Source organism: Bombina bombina, chromosome 4 (assembly GCF_027579735.1).
Source record: "Bombina bombina isolate aBomBom1 chromosome 4, aBomBom1.pri, whole genome shotgun sequence".
Taxonomy (NCBI): Eukaryota; Metazoa; Chordata; class Amphibia; order Anura; family Bombinatoridae; genus Bombina; species Bombina bombina.
Window position 1 is genome coordinate 107005023 of NC_069502.1, and position 20453 is coordinate 107025475.

Consider the following 20453-nt stretch of genomic DNA (forward strand, 5'->3'; position numbering starts at 1 on the left):
TCCCCCATATTATCTCTCCTGGTTCTCAGGAAAAAAGCCACAATTGCTCCACAAATTACTTTAAGGTCATAGGAATAGAGGCTTGCTCACTCTATGGAAGAGGAGAAAATATAGATTATATCCTTCTTAAAAAAGAGACTGCCTGAATGTATAAACTGAATACTGCAATTCCAAATGGGCTCAATGAAAAGGTTGAGTTTGCAGCATTTATCTAAATTCTTAAAAAAGGAAAAACCTTTATTTGAAAGTGGTATCTGTATAAGACTTTAGGAATTCCGCTTTTCAACTCATCCGCTGGCAGAGGGTTGTGGCTGAAATTGCCAGGAGTTGTTAAACCAGTCTTTGAGATTTAAATTAACTATTTGTTTCTTTAAAAAACAATGAACTGTTTTTAATATGGTGAAACGCGCATCAGCAGTGACGTCACCAGAGTGGGCGGCTCTGTCTCTTACCTTTACGGCTGGACAAAGTTATACAGAAATCTTGCAACATGATCCTATACAAAGCTGGCTAATGGATGCTCATTTTGGCGGATAAATATCCACAATACTCACCGGATACATCACGGACATCCCTCTTGTTGAAAATAATTCAGGAGCCCAGTTTACGATGGAGGACTTGAGGTTGTAACTATATTTACACCTTCTAACAGCTGCAGCATACAGGCAATTTACGCTGAGCTGGTTGTGGTCTCACAATGGACTATTAAGCCTCCAAATGTTATGGTCTAAGTGCTATGGATGTTTATTGCATTTTATTATGTCTATTATGTTATTTACACTGTACCCAGCTTTGTACTGGTGGCAATCTGATTAAACTGGGGCTGTACATAGATCCTAATATATTTTTTTTCATGATGCCATTTACTATTATATGATAGTGGTGTCCTGTGAAATAGGTGTTGTACACAGCCCTTATCACTTATGCTTACCATTGTCACAACATATGTACCTCTTTGTCTGGTGTTTATCCCACGATAGATCCTCATGGATCACTAAGGTAGCCGTATTTTTGCTCATGCAGTCAAGCTACCCTCTGGTGGAGGTGTTGCTGGTATCTGTATTTGTGCTGATTTATCTTGTCACAACTGGTACTATAATATAAAAGTAATAGGTATTTGAGATTATATGTAATATATATATATATATATATATATATATATATATGTGTGTGTAATTATATGTAATTTAGGCATAGATACTCAAGCTTAAGAACAACTCAAGTTTATATTGCAGACAGATTAATATTTGTATAGGTTGAACTCAAAGGACTTTTGTCTTTTTTCAACCTCATCTACTATGTTACTATGTAAATAACATAAGTTAAAATATCATAAAACCGCTATTGCTAAAATAAGTGCTTTTAATTTATAATATTATTTGTTTTTTTCAGCTATCTAAAAAGTATGGCCCTGTGTACAGCATCCAAATGGGGACCCAAAAGGTTGTTATGCTGTGTGGATATGAGACATTGAAGGAAGCTCTAGTGAACAATGCTGATGAGTTTTCCGGGAGAGGAAAAGTCCCAATTATTGATGAATTATCTAATGGACATGGTAACATTTTCTTCAGTTTTATGATGAACTGTAACAGATATGCTGCTCCTGACTTAGATAATCACGTGGGTGTGCAGTGTATTTCATTACTGCTTATTATCATTTATTGCTTATTCAGGCCTAGATTACGAGTGGAGAGCAAAATTGCGTTTTCACAAGCAGTATCTTTGCGCTCTACTCAGTAACACAAATGTGAGTTGGTATTGCAGGGGGTAAGTTGTGCAGTGTTGGGCAATATAAATATATAGCAAGTATAAGATCAAAAGCTTACAAGCCTGATGAAACAACCAATGGAGCTGAGAAAAACTTTGCTTGTTTTTATTGTTTTAATAAATGTAAGCTTTTGATCTTACACTTACTATATATTTGTATTAATCATCCACCCCCTCATGAGAGGTTCTGCCAGAAGACCATTGTCTGCAGTGCTGTTGTATTGCGGGAGATTAGTCTGCACTGTGCCAATCCAGTCTGCCTTTATTGCACCTTTCATTCCTGGTGCAACACCAAACGTGAGTGCATTCACCATTGCTTTCAAACCATCATCTTTCACCTGACTGTGCTAGGTCATGTGGCATCCCTGTGTATGTTTGTCACCCCCCCCCACACACACACACACACACACACACAGGGCAGCCTGGGCCTGGATGAATTTTGAGCTTTTCATATTTTTATTATTTTTATTTTTGTTTTGAACATATAATATATCATTGATTATATAACACTCATATATTCGCTTGTTATCAGAGGGCACCAACTATATATATATATATATATATATATATATATATATATATATATATATATATATATATATACATATATATATGTGTGTGTCTGTTTAAATGTGTATATACACATATCAACACATAAATATATATGTAGATAAGCATATATTCAAAAGAAAATTTAGTGTTTCATTAATTGCTTTAAAATAGCATTATTAAACATTTTGGTCCTCACCTGAAAAAGGCCCCTGTTAGGGCCGAAACCTTTAATAATTATATTTTCAAGCAATTAATAGAACACTGAGTTTTCTTTTGAATATTATTACTATATAACTTGGTGCTAAAGGAAATGATGAGTGCATTCCAGATTTGGGAATATATAAGCATATACATATATTTTTAAAGGGACAGTATACTTTTTTATTGTTTAAAAAGATTATCCCTTTATTACCCATTCCCCAGTTTGGCATAACCAACACAGTTATATTAATATATTTTTTTCCTCTTTGATTACCTTGTATATAAGCCTCTGAAGACTGCCCCCTTATTTTAGTTCTTTTGACAGATATGCATTTTAGCCCTCACACATGAACTAACACCCTCTAGCTGTGAAAATCTGTCAAAATGCCCTCAGATAAGAGCCGGCTTTTAAGGGCTAAGAAATTAGCATATGAGCTTACCTAGCTTTAGCTTTCAACTAAGATTTTCAACTAAGAATACCAATAGAAAAAAACAAATGTGATGAATGTAAACATAAATTGGAAAGTTGTTTAAAATTGCATGCCCTATCTGAATCATGAAAGTCTAACCTCTGGTGAACTGTGCTTAGCACAAAAAGTGCTCTGCACTTGTAATGACTGATTATTGTAATGTGCGCTCGCAAATGTGCAAATTTGCCCCTTTTAGGGTGCATGTTAAGATAGTGTTTCACTTGTAATCTAGTCCTCAGTATTTATGCAAGGCAATATAGACTAACACACATTTGTTCACTACCTTATTGCCTTCCAAATAAGACAAAAGCCATTGGGCAATTTAAGGTATGACAATTGCAATATAAAACAAAAATGTGAAGAAAAAAAAAAGTTTTGGCAAGTATTAAACATCTTATACCTTCTAGTACAAATACTGCCATTGGGTATAGCTGAGGATGGGTAAACTGATGTGGCAAAACAGAGATGCAAACATTTGCTGAGATGCAACAATTCATTCCAAAATGTTATAACAAATATATTTAAGACCCTTGGAGTAAAGTACAACATCCAAAATTCTTTTAACGTTTCCTATTCCCCTCTTCCATATCAATGAGACATGTAATGCAACTAAATACTTTTTTGGTGCATTATATCTCTTTAATTGATCAACGACTAACTGGTCCTGGGCTTTAAAGAGCCAGTGTACTGAAATTATTTTTACCCCTAATGTATTCGCTTGTTAAAACTACTGCATAGTTTTAAATATATTGGAAATTGCTTTGATTGGTCTATTCTTGCAATGAGATATCTGGTGTTGATCATTTTAACTACCACCCATAATGAAAATAACAGTATATAAGTATTTGCGTATATGTGGGAGATAAAATATGATGGTCTGATAAACTGCAGACTCAATGCATTTCGATAGGTATGATTGTGATACCAATGGGTTTTGGTTTCAATTAGCCAAATAATATCAAATAAAAAAAATGTTTAAAGGAGCAGTTCCCAATACTTTTTAACTTTGCACCTGGTATAACAGGTCACTAGCAACACATTAAGGGGAAAACACATTTTACAATTGGTATCCATTTAAGGATTATGTATACACTTTGAGATTGTCTAAATATCTCTGTAGGCTTCCTTAGAAGACCCAAGCACTAAAGTGCAGCCCGCTGGGGCTTATGTTAGACAAACTCTGTTTTTCACTTGGCTTGGTAAAAATGGACCATTAAATACATTTGAAGTAATATAAAAAAAAGAAGATTATTGGAACTAAAGAGTATTTATTGACCTCAATGTGGTGATTCTCTATCCATATGCCTTTTACAGCCCTATTCAAAATCAAGCATGTTGGCAAATCTTTTTGAATTTCTCATAAAATATGGGCACTCACTTTAAAAAAAAAAAATCACACAAAGAAACATAAATAGTGTTCATACTCTTCACATCACCAGATGGGTAGATTGTTGCAGAACACTAAATGGGCATAACATATTGATGACTCCACAAAGTGTATTGTATGAAATTGCTATTAAAAAAACAAACTAACATGTCTGCCACACTAATCCACACCTAATTATGCTAAAAATGTTCTACATCTTCCATCTGGTAAAATCCATTGTAAACAATGGAGAAAATTAGCCAAGAGAGCGTAACACAGAGAAAAAAATGTATTTAAATATGTAAATTGCACCTATTATATTTCTAAACACCCTATCAACAATTACTTATGGCTAAACATTTCATCTGTTTCATTCATATTTTTTATAACAAATCTGAAAAAATGACAAATTACAAACTTCTATGCAGTTTAAACACAAAGATAGAATCATTTGAATGCTTTCCATGGAAATTGACAAGGTTTTACTCTGGTTTTATGTGAAGCAATATGCCTCCATCAATGTGAGTTATGGATAGTGGTTTCTACGTATGAGTAAGCTAAGTATGACAACTCACACATGATTTGAAGCATATGAAGGACAACTTGCAATATGTATAATATCTTTTTAAACTTGGTATATTTCAACATTTCAGCATTATATTTTCATTCAGGTGTTGTTTTTGCTAATGGAGAAAACTGGAAAGTTATGAGAAGATTTTCTCTTTCAACTTTGCGAGACTATGGAATGGGAAAGAAATCTCTAGAAGATAAAATTAATGAAGAAAGTGATGCTTTAACTGAAAAGTTGGAATCGTACAAAGGTCAGCATCTGTTTTTACTTTCTATTGTAATATACGCATTTTACAACAAAACCCTGTCAAAGAATATACCATACAGGTGTCAGTTAGATAATAACGTAAGATAAGCTTCCTCTTCACATTATAGTCATGATGGGCAGCATGTATTTAATGTAGCATCCAAAGTAGTAACATGGGAGAAATTAACCAATTTCACCATTGACTTGCAGTAGTATCACAAATAACTCATGGATTATGTGTTAGCACTCCATAGCACTTGCATTTAAGCACATTACTTAATATAATCCTAGGGGGGCAATTAATGAAGCAGTGGATGTTGCTTCTGACCCACTCTGCTTCAGGTCTGCCTGAAGGGGAAGTTAAGAAGTAGCGGTCTTAAGACCACTGCTCACGGGCAGAATTAGGCTCTCGAGGGCGCAAAATGCCAAAGTATATTGCGTCATTTTTGGTGCAAGATCTTTTGGCGTGAAGTTACATTAGATGACGCAAATTCGTCACTTCCTTTCACAAGGTTGCGTCTTCAATGACGAGAGTGCATCAATTCAGGATGTTGTTAGAACCAAAAAAAAATTTTCTGTTTGTGTTGTGCGTCACACTTTGCGCCAAATATTTTCATTATTTAAAACCCTTTTCCTATATGCCTCTTGCCTTTTTACTCTATCAGAGGGCTATGCTGTTTGCATTTTTTTCCCATTCCTGAAACTGCCATATATGGAAATTGATAATTTTGCTTTATATGTTGTTTTTTTCTCTTACATTTGCAAGATGTCTCAATCTGATCCTGTCTCAGAAATCACTGTTGGAACCCTGCTGCCTGATAACAGTTCTACCAAAGCTAAGTGCATTTGTTGTAAACTTGTGGAGATTATATCTCCAGCTGTGATTTGTAATAGTTGTCATGATAAACTTTTACATGCAGATAATGTGTCCATCAGTAATAGTACATTGCCTGTTGCTGTTCCTTCAATATCTAATGTACAATATATACCTGTGAATTTAAAATAATTTATTGCTAATTCTATTCAGAAGGCTTTGTCTGCCATCCCGCCTTCTAATAAACACAAAAGAACTTCTCATAAAGTTGAGGAAATTTCAAATGACCGACAACATACTGAATTAGCCTCCTCTGATGAGGATCTATCTGATTCAGAAGATCCTTCCTCAGATATTGACACTGACAAATCTATTTATTTATTTAAAATGGAGTATATTCGTTCTTTGTTGATTACATTGGATATTGAGGAAACTAGACCTCTTGATATTAAAACTAGTAAACGTTTAAATTCTGTTTATAAACCTCCTGTGGTTACTCCAGAGGTTTTTCCAGTTTCTGATGCTATTTCTGATATGATTTCTAATTAATGGAATAGGCCTGGTACTTCTTGTATTCCTTCTTCAAGGTTTAAAAAATTGTATCCTTTGCCAGCAGTTACATTGGAGTTTTGGGAAAAGATCCCCAAAGTTGATGGGGCTATCTCTACTCTTGCTAAATGTACTACTATTCCTATGGAAGATAGTACTTCTTTTAAAGATCCTTTAGATAGGAAACTTGAATCTTATCTAAGGAAAGTCTATTTATATTCGGGTCATCTTCTAAGGCCTGCAATTTTTTTGGCTGATGTTGCAGCTGCATCAACTTTTTGATTGGAAAATTTAGTGCAACAAGAATTGGATTCTGATTTGTCTAGCATTGTTCGCATGCTTCAACATGCTAATCATTTTATTTGTGATGCCATTTTTGATATCATCAAAATAAATGTTAAATCTATGTATTTAGCTATTTTAGCTAGAAGAGCTTTGTGGCTTAAATCTTGGAATGCTGACATGACTTCTAAGTCCAGATTTCTATCTCTTTCTTTCCAAGGTAATACGTTATTTGGTTCTCAGTTGGATTCGATTATTTCAACTATCACTGGGGGTGAAGGGAGTTTTTTTTTGCCTCAGGATAAAAGACCTAAGGGTAAATCTAAAGCTTCTAACCGTTTTCGTTCCTTTCGACAAAATAAGGAACAGAAACGTAATCCTTCCTCCAAGGAATCTGTTTCCAATTGGAAACCTTCTTCAAATTGAATTAAATCCAAGCAATTTAAGAAACCAAAGCCAGCCCCCAAGTCCACATGAAGGTGCGGCCCTCATTCCAGCTCAGCTGGTAGGGGGCAGATTAAGATTTTTCAAGGATGTTTAGACAAATTCTGTCCAAAATCAATGGATTCTGAGTATTGTCTCTCAGGGGTACTGAATAGGATTCAGAGTAAGACCTCCTGTGAGAAGATATTTTCTCTCACGCATCCCAACAAATCCAGTAAAGGCTCAGGCTTTCCTGAAGTATGTTTCATACCTGAAGTTTTCAGGGGTAATCATGCCAGTTCCATTTCAGGAACAGGATCTGGGGTTTTTATTCAAATCTATTCATTGTCCCAAAGAAAGAAAATTCATTCAGACCAGTTCTGGATCTAAAAATTTTGAATTATTATGTAAGAGTACCAACTTTTAAAATGATGACTATAAGGACTATTCTGCCTTTTGTTCAGCAAGGGCATTATATGTTCACAATAGACTTACAGGATGCATATCTTCATATGCCGATTTATCCAGATGATCATTATCAGTTTCTGAGATTCTCTTTTCTAGACAAGCATTACCAATTTGTCGCTCTTCCTTTTGGCCTAGCGACAGCTCCAAGAATCATTTCAAAGGCTCTCGGTGCCCTACTCTCTGTAATCAGAGAGCGGGGTATTGCGGTGTTTCCTTATTTGGACGATATCTTGGTACTAGCTCAGTCTTTACGTTCTGCAGAATCTCACATGAATCAACTAGTGTTGTTTCTTCGAAAACATTGTTGGAGGATCAATTTATCAAAAAGTTTTTTGATTCCTCAGAACCGTATTGGTTCAGTGTAGATAGATTCAGTGTCCATGACTCTGTCTCTAACAGACAAGAGACGTTTAAAATTGGTTGCAGCCTGTCGGAACCTTCAGTCTCAGTCATTCCCTTCAGGAGCTATGTGCATGGAAGTTTTAGATCTCATGACTGCAGCATCAGACGCGATCCCCTTTGCTCGTTTTCATATGAGACCTCTCCAGCTTTGTATGCTGAACCAATGGTGCAGGGATTATACAAGGATATCACAATTAATATCCTTAAATCCCAATGTTCGACTATCTCTGACTTGGTAGTTAGGTCACCATCGTATAGTTCAAAGGGCCTCTTTTATTCATCCAACCTGGACTGTGATCACAACAGATGCGAGTCTTTCAGGTTGGGGAGCTGTTTGGGGATCTCTGACAGCACAAGGGGTTTGGAAAACTCAAGAGGTGAGATTACCAATCAATATTTCGGAACTCCGTGCTATTTTCAGGGCTCTTCAGATTTGGCCTCTGTTGAAGAGAGAACCGTTCATTTGATTTCAGACAGACAATATCACAACTGTGGCATATGTCAATCATCAGGGTGAAACTCACAGTTCCCAAGCTATGAAAGAAGTATCCCGGATACTTGCTTAGGCGGAATCCAGCTCCTGTCTAATTTCTGTGGTTCATATCCTAGGTAGAGACAATTGGGAAGCGGATTATCTAAGCCTTTAGACTTTACATCTGGGGGACTGGTCCCTCCATCCAGATGTGTTTTCTCAGGTTGTTCAGATGTGGGGTCTTCCAGAAATAGATCTGATGGCTTCTCATCTAAACAAGAAACTTACCAGGTACCTGTTCAGGTCCAGGGATCCTCAGGCAGAAGGAGTGGATGCGTTGACACTTCCTTGGTGTTATCAACCTGCTTATATTTTCCCGCCTTTAGTTCTTCTTCCAAGAGTGATCTCCAAAATCATCTTGGAGCAATCAATTATGCTGCTGGTGGCTCCAGCATGGCCTCACAGGTTTTGGTATGTGGATCTTGTTCGGATGTCCAGTTGCCAACCTTGACCACTTCCATTAAGGCCGGACCTTCTGTCTCAAGGTCCATTTTTCCATCATGATCTCAAATCATTAATTTGAAGGTATGGAAAGTGAACACTTAGTGCTTAGTCATAGAGGTTTCTCTGATTCTGTGATTAATACTATGTTGCAGGCTCGTAAATCTGTTTCTAGAAAGATTTATTATCAAGTTTGGAAGACTTACATTTCATGGTGTTCTTCTCATAAATTCGAATTTTACAGTTTCTTCAGGATGGTTTGGATAAGGGTTTGTCTGCAAGTTCCTTGAAGGGACAAATCTTTGCTCTTTCTGTTTTATTTCACAGAAAGATTGCTAAGCTTCCTGATATTCACTGTTTTGTTCAGGCTTTGGTTCATATCAAGCCTGTTATTAAATCAATCTCTCCTCCTTGGAGTCTTAATTTGGTTTTGAAGGCTTTACAGGCTCCTCCATTTGAGCCTATGCATTCTTTGGACATTAAACTACTTTCTTGGAAAGTGTTGTTTCTTTTGGCCATCTCTTCTGCTAGAAGAGTTTCTGAATTATCTGCTCTCTCTTGTGAATCTCCATTTCTGATTTTTCATCAGGATAAGGCATTTTTGCGGACTTCATTTAAATTCTTACCTAAGGTTGTGAATTCTAACAACATTAATAGAGAAATTGTTGTCCCTTCCTTGTGTCCTATTCCTAAGAATTCTTTGGAGAGATCTTTACATTCTTTGGATGTGGTGAGAGCTCTTAAATATTATGTTGAAGCTACTAAAGCTTTCAGGAAGATTTCTAGTCTATTGTTATCTTTTCTGGTCCTAAGAAAGGTCAGAAGGCTTCTGCTGTTTCCTTGGCATCGTGGTTAAAGCTTTTGATTCATCAAGCTTATTTGCAGTCGGGTCAAGCCCCGCCTCAGAGAATTACAGCTCATTCTACTAGATCAGTCTCTACTTTGTGGGCTTTTGGGAATGAAGCTTCAGTTGATCAGATTTGCAAAGCAGCAACTTGGTCTTCTTTGCATACATTTACTAAATTCTACCGTTTTTATATATTTGCTAATTCGGAAGCAGTTTTTGGTAGAAAAGTTCATTTAGGCAGCTGTTTCAGTTTGATTCTTCTGCTTATGTTTTAAGTTTGTTTCTTTCATTTATGAGAATAAACTTATATTTTGGGTTGTGGATTAATTTTCTTCAGTGAAAAATGTCTGTTTTTATTTTTATCCCTCCCTCTCTAGTGACTCTTGAGTGGAGTTCCACATCTTGGATATTGCTATCCCATACGTCACTAGCTCATGGACTCTTGCCTATTACATGAAAGAAAACATAATTTATGTAAGAACTTACCTGATAAATTCATTACTTTCATATTGGCAAGAGTCCATGAGGCCCCCCCTTTTTATGGTGGTTTATGATTGTTTTGTATAAAGCACAATTATTTCCAAATTCCTTTGTTGATGCTTTTTACTCCTTTCTTTATCACCCCACTACTTGGCTATTCATTAAACTGAATTGTGGGTGTGGTGAGGGGTGTATTTATAGGCAATTTGAGGTTTGGGAAACGTTGCTCCTCCTGGTAGGATTGTATATCCCATACGTCACTAGCTCATGGACTCTTGCCAATATAAAATAAATGAATTTATCAGGTAAGTTCTTACATAAATTATGTGTTTTTTTGTGTGTGTCTGTGTGCCAGCATCCCAGAACCTTAGATAGACATCACAAATAGGTATCACTGTAGCTTTATTTTAAATTCACAATAAGACAAAAGGGTGTAAACAGATTGAGAAGAATTTTCTAGTGATTTTAATGACAATATAACTGAAGCAATCATTAACAGTCATTGATGCTTTATAAATGTGTTTTTAATGCATTCAATATGCAAAAATTAAATATTGTTTCGTTTTTTGGTAGTAAGATATATATATTAATTTAAAATTGTTTGCAAAAAATGTCAGTGTTTAAAAAATCAAGTTTGTAAATGTGTTTGTGCAAACATGAACCAGGCTCACATAGGGTTAAATTACAAGTAGATTGCAAAAATATTAGCGCAAATGTGCATTAACATTGCTCTAGCACAGTCAATGGCCTCTAGTTATCAAGGTCTGTCGGACCTGATCCGACAGTGCGGATCAGGTCCGACAGACCTCGCTGAATATATTCAGCATTGCACCAGCAGCTCACAAGAGCTGCTGGTGCAACGCCGCCCCCTGCAGACTCGCGGCCAATAGGCCGCCAGCAGGGGGTGTCAATAAACCCGATCATACTCGATCGGGTTGATTTCCGGCGATGTCTGTCCATCTGCTCACAGCAGGCATACAGGTTATGGAGCAGCGGTCTTTGTGACCGCTACTTCATAACTGCTGTTACTGGTCCACAGTTATTACTTATTGCTTGAGAGATAATCTATGGCACACTAACATCGGCATGTCAGATAGCAGTAGTGCGGTAAATATGTCACATAATAGACTTCTATGAGGATACAAAGCAAAATTCATGCAATATTGTTCAAGTGCTAAACTTATGGTGCACACGCAGAGGAGTTCCTTCTTTAGTTCTGAACTATAATATGCTGTTGAAAGTGATGCAGCATAGCTGTAAAAAGCTGACTAGAAAATATCACCTGAACATCTCTATGTAAAAAAGAAAGATAATTTACCTCAAAATGTCCTAAGTATTCACACCCCATTGAAAAAGACTTTAAGCAGCAAATCAGTATGTCTGTCCTGGGACCGGCAAGGGAGTAAGCCTCATGCACACTCATGTTATTTCCCTATTCAGTTTAAGGAAGTTTACTATGAAAAACACTTCACTCATGCACACACACACACAAATATACATAAAGTTTTATAGGGTTCTTTCTTATCTATGAGATGCAAACTTCCAATAAATGCTAAAGGGACATTTTTGTAAACAGTCCTATTCCAGCCATAAAGAAAGCTTATAACACACACCTTTAGCCACTTTACAGCCCCCCCCCTTTACATATTACATGCCGGATGTCTTGAAGATGGACCCGATCCGCGCCGGATGGATGAAGATAGAAGATGCTGTCTAGATGAAAACTTCTGCCCGTCTGAAGGACCACTTCTGCCCATCTGGAGGACCACTTCTGCTGGTTTCGTTGAGGACATCTTGACGCTTGGATGAAGCCTTCTCCCGGTAAGTCGATCTTCGTGGGTTAGTGTTAACATTTTTTAAGGGTGTATTGGGTGGGTTTTATTTTTAGGTTAGGGCTTTGGGCAGCAATAGAGCTAAATGCCTTTTTAAGGGCAATGCCTATCCAAATGCCCTTTTCAGGGCAATGGGGAGCTTAGGTTTTTTTAGTTAGGCTTTTATTTGGGGGGTTGGTTGTGTGGGTGGTGGGTTTTACTGTTGGGGGGGTTGTTTGTATTTCTTTTTCAGGTAAAAGAGCTGATTTCTTTGGGGCAATGCCCCGCAAAAGGCCCTTTTAGGGGCTATTGGCAGTTTATTTTAGGCTAGGGGTTTATTTTATTTAGGGTGGGCTTTTTTATTTTGATAGGGCTCTTAGATTAGGTGTAATTAGTTTAAAGATCTTGCAATTTGTTTTTTATTTTCTGTAATTTAGTGTGTTTTTTTTTTTATTTAGCTAATTTTATTTAATTTATTTAATTGTATTTAATTTAGGTAACTTATTTAATTGTAGTGTAAGGTTAGGTGCTAGTGTAACTTAGGTTAGGTTTTATTTTACAGGTAGTTTTAGGGTTTATTATAGTGGCTGCAATGTCCGGAGCGGCAGATTAGGGGTTAATAAGTATAATGCAGGTGTCGGCGATGTTGGGGGCGGCAGATTAGGGGTTAATAAGTGTAAGATTAGGGGTGTTTAGACTCGGGGGTTCATGTTAGGGTGTTAGGTGTAAACATAAAATGTGTTTCCCCATAGTAATCAATGGGGCTGCGTTACTGAGTTTGACGCTGCTTTTTTGCAGGTGTTAGACTTTTTCTCAGCCGGCTCTCCCCATTGATGTCTATGGGGAAATCGTGCATGAGCACGTACAACCAGCTCACCACTGACTTAAGCAGCGCTGGTATTGGAGTGCAATATGGAGCTCAATTTTGCTCTACGCTAACTTCTTGCCTGTTAACGCTGGGTTTGCAACGCACCCCTGTTACTGCAAAACACGTAATCTGGCGATAGCATTTAGTTTGCAAACAATGGAGCAATAATAATTTATCTCAGGTCTCAAAAAGCACTAAACTTTACAGTGGTAATTTAAAACACATACTTACATTTGTAAAACAAATGCGATGAGCATGCTAATTGGGCTCCCAACACTATCCAGTAAAAGTATAGAGCATGCTAATAGAGCTCCCTACACTATCTAGTAAAAGTATAGAGCATGCTAATAGGGCTCCCTATACTATCCAGTAAAAGTATAGAGCATGCTAATAGGGCTTTCTACACTATCCAGTAAAAGTATAGAGCATGCTAATAGGGCTTCCTACACTATCCATTAAAAGTATAGAGCATGCTAATAGGGCTTCCTACACTATCCAGTAAAAGTATAGAGCATGCTAATAGGGCTTCCTACACTATCCAGTAAAAGTATAAAGCATACTAATAGGGCTCCCTACATTATCTAGTAAAAGTATAGAGCATGCTAATAGGGCTCCCTACACTATCCAGTAAAAGCATAGTGCATGCTAATAGGGCTCCCTACACTATCCAGTAAAAGCTTAGAGCATGCTAATTGGGCTCCCTACACTATCTAGTAAAAGCTTAGAGCATGCTAATAGTCCTCCCTACACTATCCAGTAAAAGTATAGAGCATGCTAATAGGGCTCCCTACACTATCTAGTAAAAGTATAGAGCATGCAAATAGGGCTCCCTACACTATCCAGTAAAAATATAGAGCATGCTAATAGGGCTCCCTAAACTATCTAGTAAAAGTATAGAGCATGCTAATAGGGCTCAAAAATAAATCAAAATGTCAGTTGCTGTTATTTAAATAAAAAGTCTTTTATTGAAAAATATATTAAAACATGGAGGGTGCATACCCTATAGACAAGAGAAATAGACTAATGCAACAGCAACTGACCTGGGCAAAAAATTCAGCTCAAAAATAAATCAAAATGTCAGTTGCTGTTATTTAAATAAAAAGTCTTTTATTGAAAAATATATTAAAACATGGAGGGTGCATACCCTATAGACAAGAGAAATAGACTAATGCAACAGCAACTGACCTGGGCAAAAAATTCAGCTCAAAAATAAATCAAAATGTCAGTTGCTGTTATTTAAACAAAAAGTATTTTATTGAAAAATATATTAAAACATGGAGGGTGCATACCCTATAGACAAGAGAAATAGACTAATGCAACAGCAACTGACCTGGGCAAAAAATTCAGCTAAAAAATAAATCAAAATGTCAGTTGCTGTTATTTAAATAAAAAGTCTTTTATTGAAAAATATATTAAAACATGGAGGGTGCATACCCTATAGACAAGAGAAATAGACTAATGCAACAGCAACTGACCTGGGCAAAAAAATCAGCTAAAAAATAAATCAAAATGTCAGTTGCTGTTATTTAAATAAAAAGTCTTTTATTGAAAAATATATTAAAACATGGAGGGTGCATACCCTATAGACAAGAGAAATAGACTAATGCAACAGCAACTGACCTGGGCAAAAAATTCAGCTCAAAAATAAATCAAAATGTCAGTTGCTGTTATTTAAATAAAAAGTCTTTTATTGAAAAATATATTAAAACATGGAGGGTGCATACCCTATAGACAAGAGAAATAGACTAATGCAACAGCAACTGACCTGGGCAAAAAATTCAGCTCAAAAATAAATCAAAATGTCAGTTGCTGTTATTTAAATAAAAAGTCTTTTATTGAAAAATATATTAAAACATGGAGGGTGCATACCCTATAGACAAGAGAAATAGACTAATGCAACAGCAACTGACCTGGGCAAAAAATTCAGCTCAAAAATAAATCAAAATGTCAGTTGCTGTTATTTAAATAAAACTTAAGCTGCACTGCAGTCCGGATTTGCCTAAATACTCTCTCTGGATAAAGTTTCTACGGCTCCCCATAGTCACGATACAACAGCATTTGTAAAGCACTTGGAAGACATCGTTGGATACAACGTTTTGTTCCCATTTGTCAACATACGGTGGGATTTGCAAGGTAACCAGGAGGAACTTGCCGATTGGTCCGCGCTCCCTCAGGCCCCCTCCACTGTACACCTATCGAGTACCGCAAACAGACAGGAAGATCCGGAAGTGACATCACGCCACACGTGGGTGATACGGAAGACGCTGAATCCGCATGGTGTGGACGGACGAGGGTCCGGAACAGCGCATAGAAGAACCAAGGAGTTCAGGTCTGAGGTACTGGGGCACGGAGGGAGCGGAGGTACGCATAGTGTACATGGGCAATAATTGATTACAGGCTACTCGATTGATTACTTACCTGACTTTGTTATATCTGTGGGATTTTCCTAGAGTGCCACTGGCTAATTAGCCATATTGGGACATATGTCGTAAACTGGATATATGCTGAACACAGTGACACAGAAATTGATTAGCGTATCATGCAAAAGGAAAATACATGAATTGTAACGCTTACATATTTTTGATCTTTATCATTTCCAAGAGAGAGGGAGGCATAACATTGAAACTCTGATTACCACTGGGATTACAAAAATAGTTTATATGCTTTTCTATATCTGGACTTTAATTTAAAGCAGTAAATTGTTCTTCTGTTGCATTGAACCGTCCTTTTCCTTTCATGCTAATAGGGCTCCCTACACTATCTAGTAAAAGTATAGGGCATGCTAATAGGGCTCTGTACACTATCTAGAAAAAGTATAGAGCATGCTAATAGGGCTCCCTACACTATCTAAAAAAGTATAGAGCATGCTAATAGGGCTCTCTACACTCCTGGTTCCGTGTGTATCCGTATGAAGCCTGACACCAACTAAGCCATGCTCTCCCAGGACTGGGAAGCCGAAACGCATCAGCTGTTACTACACTTCTTCTCACCATTGACCAACCAGCTGCTGTCAATGTTTAAAAAGCATTGTGATATACGCTGATAATTTACACACTTTTTCAGCATGAACCTATAGCTTTTATATATGTAGCGTTATTTTGGAGAATAAACGCTACTCACACATCAACCGGTGCTCCTGTCTCTCACTTTGTTTTGTATTAACCGAGTATTCCCCCACAGTGAGCACGGACGTAGGCACCTACAATGGTGGAGTGCCTCCTCCCCCCTCCAATCTGGATTGGATCAGAAGGCAAACCAGGGAGGGACGCCCTGGCAACTACAGCCAATGGAGTGAGCTGCACACGTCTGAGGAGGGCGTGATCTATGCGGTGATGTTGCTGGCTGGTTCACGGAGAACTCATCACCACGGGCGACAAGGTATCATAGGTTCAAAAGGGGTCCTTTACAAGTATGGACTAGTAAGATCCTGTGTCGAAAGGCCGGATTCGCATCAGATTGCACCCCAGGGCCGGACGCGGTAAGTCAGCCTCCATCCTTATGGTTCTACTGAGTGTACCTGAATATATATTTGCCTTTGGGTTATATGTGATTTACGGAGCATTAAGAGCTCAAGAACAGACATTATCATCATACAACATATCTAGTTTATCACAGAGTGTGCAGGACTTTTTGTTTTTTGAAAAATTGAGAATCCTAAAGACCTTTTAGTAAAAAGTGAGTTTGTAAGAACAACACAAAAAGATTGGTTAACAGACCACGCATAACACATAGTAGGTTGTACTCCATGCAGTCACTGTGTGGCATGCACTTATGTTAAGAGAACTAAAACGTTTGAAACAACCACTGGAAAAACTTTTCGTATAAAATCTTTCATTAATTGCTCCACTACTGGAGTCATCTACTTATTATCTTGCTCATGCCCTTGCTTCTATATAGGTAAAACCTATAGGGAGTTTAGAACATGGATTTATGAGCATCGAGATGATATTAAACATTTAAATATTGACAGCCCAATTGCTAGGCATTATAGTTTCATCAATCTAAACTTGATGGGTTGGAGTTCATAGGAATTGAGCAGTTTAAACAGCATAGATGAGGTGGTAACATTGATACCATCCTACTTCAGAAGGAAACAAGATAGATCTTTAATCTTAAAACCTTGTCCCCTACAGGATTTAACGATAAATTGGAGTTTGCTTCTTTTTTACCAAAAAATTAAAAATTAACATTGTGAAATTAAACATATGTTATCCTCATTGAATTACACTGTTCTCAGAGGTTGTGGCTATTCTGAGACCTTGGTGGACCCCACTGTCCTCACTAACTGTATTTAAAGAACCCTTTGATTAATATAAAAGCGTTTATTACAATATGTTTTATTTATTATTTTTTGTATGTACTATTTGACACAGACCACCATTTATATAAAGAATGATTTTTTAATTGAGATATTCAACAATTATTTGTTTAGATATTTAGGTATTGTTAGTAATAAAATTCAATTTTAAACTAGATTAAGTATTTAATTTGTTTGTTCTGTGTTGTTCGTCTAGTCCTGTGTTTGTGGTATGGTGCTCGTTTGATAAGAAAAGTGTAGGATATATGTAATTTACGTGTAATATTGGGTAGTTAAATACAGAGTAAATAAGTGCCGCTTTAAGGATTCAGTTCTATCCATCACGTAATAATCACATGACTTCCACAACCAATTAGAGGAACCTTTTTGAGCACCGTCATTACCTGGAAGAAGCTCCGTGCTGCTCTATTTCGGAGCAAAACGCGCAGAAGGACACATCGGTGCGCAGCACAGCATCCGTGGGATCCCCCCACTTGTCATTTCCATCTAGACATCCCGCTATTACTGTTTTCCCTGTGTGGTGGAGTAGTGAGTTAGACTGCATTATTCTATCATTCAAACCAGGAGGGAGAGGTAACATTTAATACTCCTGGATATGGTATGGATCTTTTGCTTGTCCACTTATGGATGTTTACATGAAGTTTAACCCTCTCCGGTACACTTACATCATTCATGTGGATACCCCACACAGGGTTATAGTGGAATCCATCACCAGCTCTTACAGTGACTTTGCATATTTTATGTCTGTTTCAGCATCATTGCTTTGACACTGCATGACTGGCTAGCTTCTACATGATTTTCTTGTTATCTGCTACATAATAATAATAATAATAATAATAATGTATTATAGCCGGCTTAGTCTCTGTTTGAGCTGCATGAGGGGCCCATGTGTTGTCTTCTTTATGTGTGTTTCTGTGTCCTGTTTGTATTTGTATATATATTTGTATAGGTATTTATTATAAATGTATTTATTATGATTTCATTTATAAAACTTTTGGCAATATAAATATTTGTTGTTTAGTTATTTATGTAAGGAAGGTGCAGGTATCCTGGTCTTTTTGGATATACCTTACAACGGTACATCCACTTTTCTATTTACTAGCTTTGTATAATTCTCTACCAGGTTGCACATCCTAATATTTAGATTTATTACAATGATTTAGTATAATGCATGGTTGAGCTTACTCATTTTTCTTTTGTTTCAGTTACAAACTTTTAACCATTATTTAAACCAACAACTATAGAGACCTTAAAAGGTTGATTGTGAACATTTGTAATATACATTTGTAACTAATTTGCAACTAGTATGTTAACAGATTTTTAATCGATATAGCCTTTTCTAGGTAAATTTATGCTGCATTTTAAAGATTAATTGTGTTTTTATTTTCAAACGACCTGTACTACTTTCTCTTTTTTTGGAGATTTTTGTTAGATTATTATCACATTTAGCATCAACAAATATATTGGTACCAATATACATAGCGGTTTATGGATACATTTTATTAGGCTGTTTGAGACAAATTCTTAAATATTAATATAGAATATAGAAAAGGATTTTTTTAAGAAAAAATAAAGATTTTTTCTTTAATATATTTTTATTAACAGATTTATTGTAAAGAAAACACATTGATATTGTTGAAATAATATAATGTTGCCATTCTTTTAGATCTTTAGCCACTGGTTTACAGTAGACACTCACATTTACTGTTTTTTTCTGTATCTAACATGCAATGTTTAATTGCATGGAAGGGTCCATTAATACAGAGAGCATGGTCAAGCATGAAAGCAATAAAATATCACCACTAGCCTGCTGAGTTATATATTAACATTGTAGAAGACAAATAAACCCTTGAGCTCATTGTTTACAGGACATGTTTGGCCATTTTTACTGTAAAAAAAACTGTCAAGTAAACTGACGTCTACCAATTGAAGCCAAATTATCATAACACTGGATTATATTTTTAGCCATAAATATATCTTCGGCCTTAGGCAGGTAGTGTTATGATTGTTCCTACAGTTAAATTGAGACCTCATGTCACAAACCACATTCTTAGAATAAACAGTACCCCTGCTAACTCTCTATGGGCCATGAATGTTTTTATATAACGTAATTAAAGGGACAGTCTGCAACAGAATTTTTATTGTTTAAAAAAGATAGATAATCCCTTTATTACCCAATCCCCAGTTTTGCATAACAACACAGTTATATTAATATACTTTTTACTTCTGTAATAACCTTGTCTCTAAGCCTCTGCTCACTGCCCCCTAATCTAAGTTCTTCTGACAGACTTGCATTTTATCCAATCAGTGTTGACTCCTAGGTAAACTCCACGTGCGTGAGCACAATGTTGTCTATATGGCACACGTGAACTAATGCACTCTAGCTGTGAAAACTGTCAAATGCATTAACATAAGAGGTGATCTTCAAGGGCTTAGAAACTAGCATATGAGCCTACCTAGGTTAAGCTTTCAAATTGTTTAAAATTGCATGCCCTATCTGAATCATGAAATTACCTCTTGTGTGTCTCTTTTTTAAGAGTAAATATACCTAATTTGACTATGCTGTCATAGCTTCTATCATCCAATGTACTTATTAATTTTAAAATGCTTCTCTGAACCCTTTCTACTTTTTAATTCTTCATTTTAAAAATTGATCCTCAAAGTAAGTGCTTTCTATGGATTTAGTGCATAATTATGCTTTCTTCTTTTGTATTCATGTGTATATGATAAAATCTTACTTGCTTTAGAAGCTGCTGCCTGCTATTTAAAAATAGCTTTTCCACTAAGTCTTATTACCTTTAGGTCATAGGCATTATGCTTGGCCCATAGAAAAAGGCAAACAGACCCCTAAAATTACCTTTTTCACAATGATCTGAGGTCCCAGTGAAAGTATCTTAATTTATCATTTTGCTAGCGTTTCCTTAAAGGGATAGTAAACCTAAAAAAAAACTTTATACGATTGCAAACTTTGTGACATAAACTTTTACTTTGCAAATAACATCTTTAAGCAATTTTCCTTTGTTTACCTGCAATTTACCAAAATAA

The 20453-nt window shown here is 36.4% G+C and overlaps 1 protein-coding gene across 2 annotated transcripts in view; it reads left to right on the forward strand.

Annotated features, from left to right (window-relative positions):
- Window positions 1–20453, forward strand: part of LOC128655965 (cytochrome P450 2C5) — a 72769-nt gene that overhangs the window by 34398 nt on the left and 17918 nt on the right. For both annotated transcript variants that reach the window (XM_053709582.1, XM_053709584.1), the window contains exons 3-4: window positions 1393–1555; window positions 5028–5177. In XM_053709582.1, the coding sequence (XP_053565557.1) occupies window positions 1393–1555; window positions 5028–5177 (313 nt within the window). The remainder of the gene's footprint in view (window positions 1–1392; window positions 1556–5027; window positions 5178–20453) is intronic.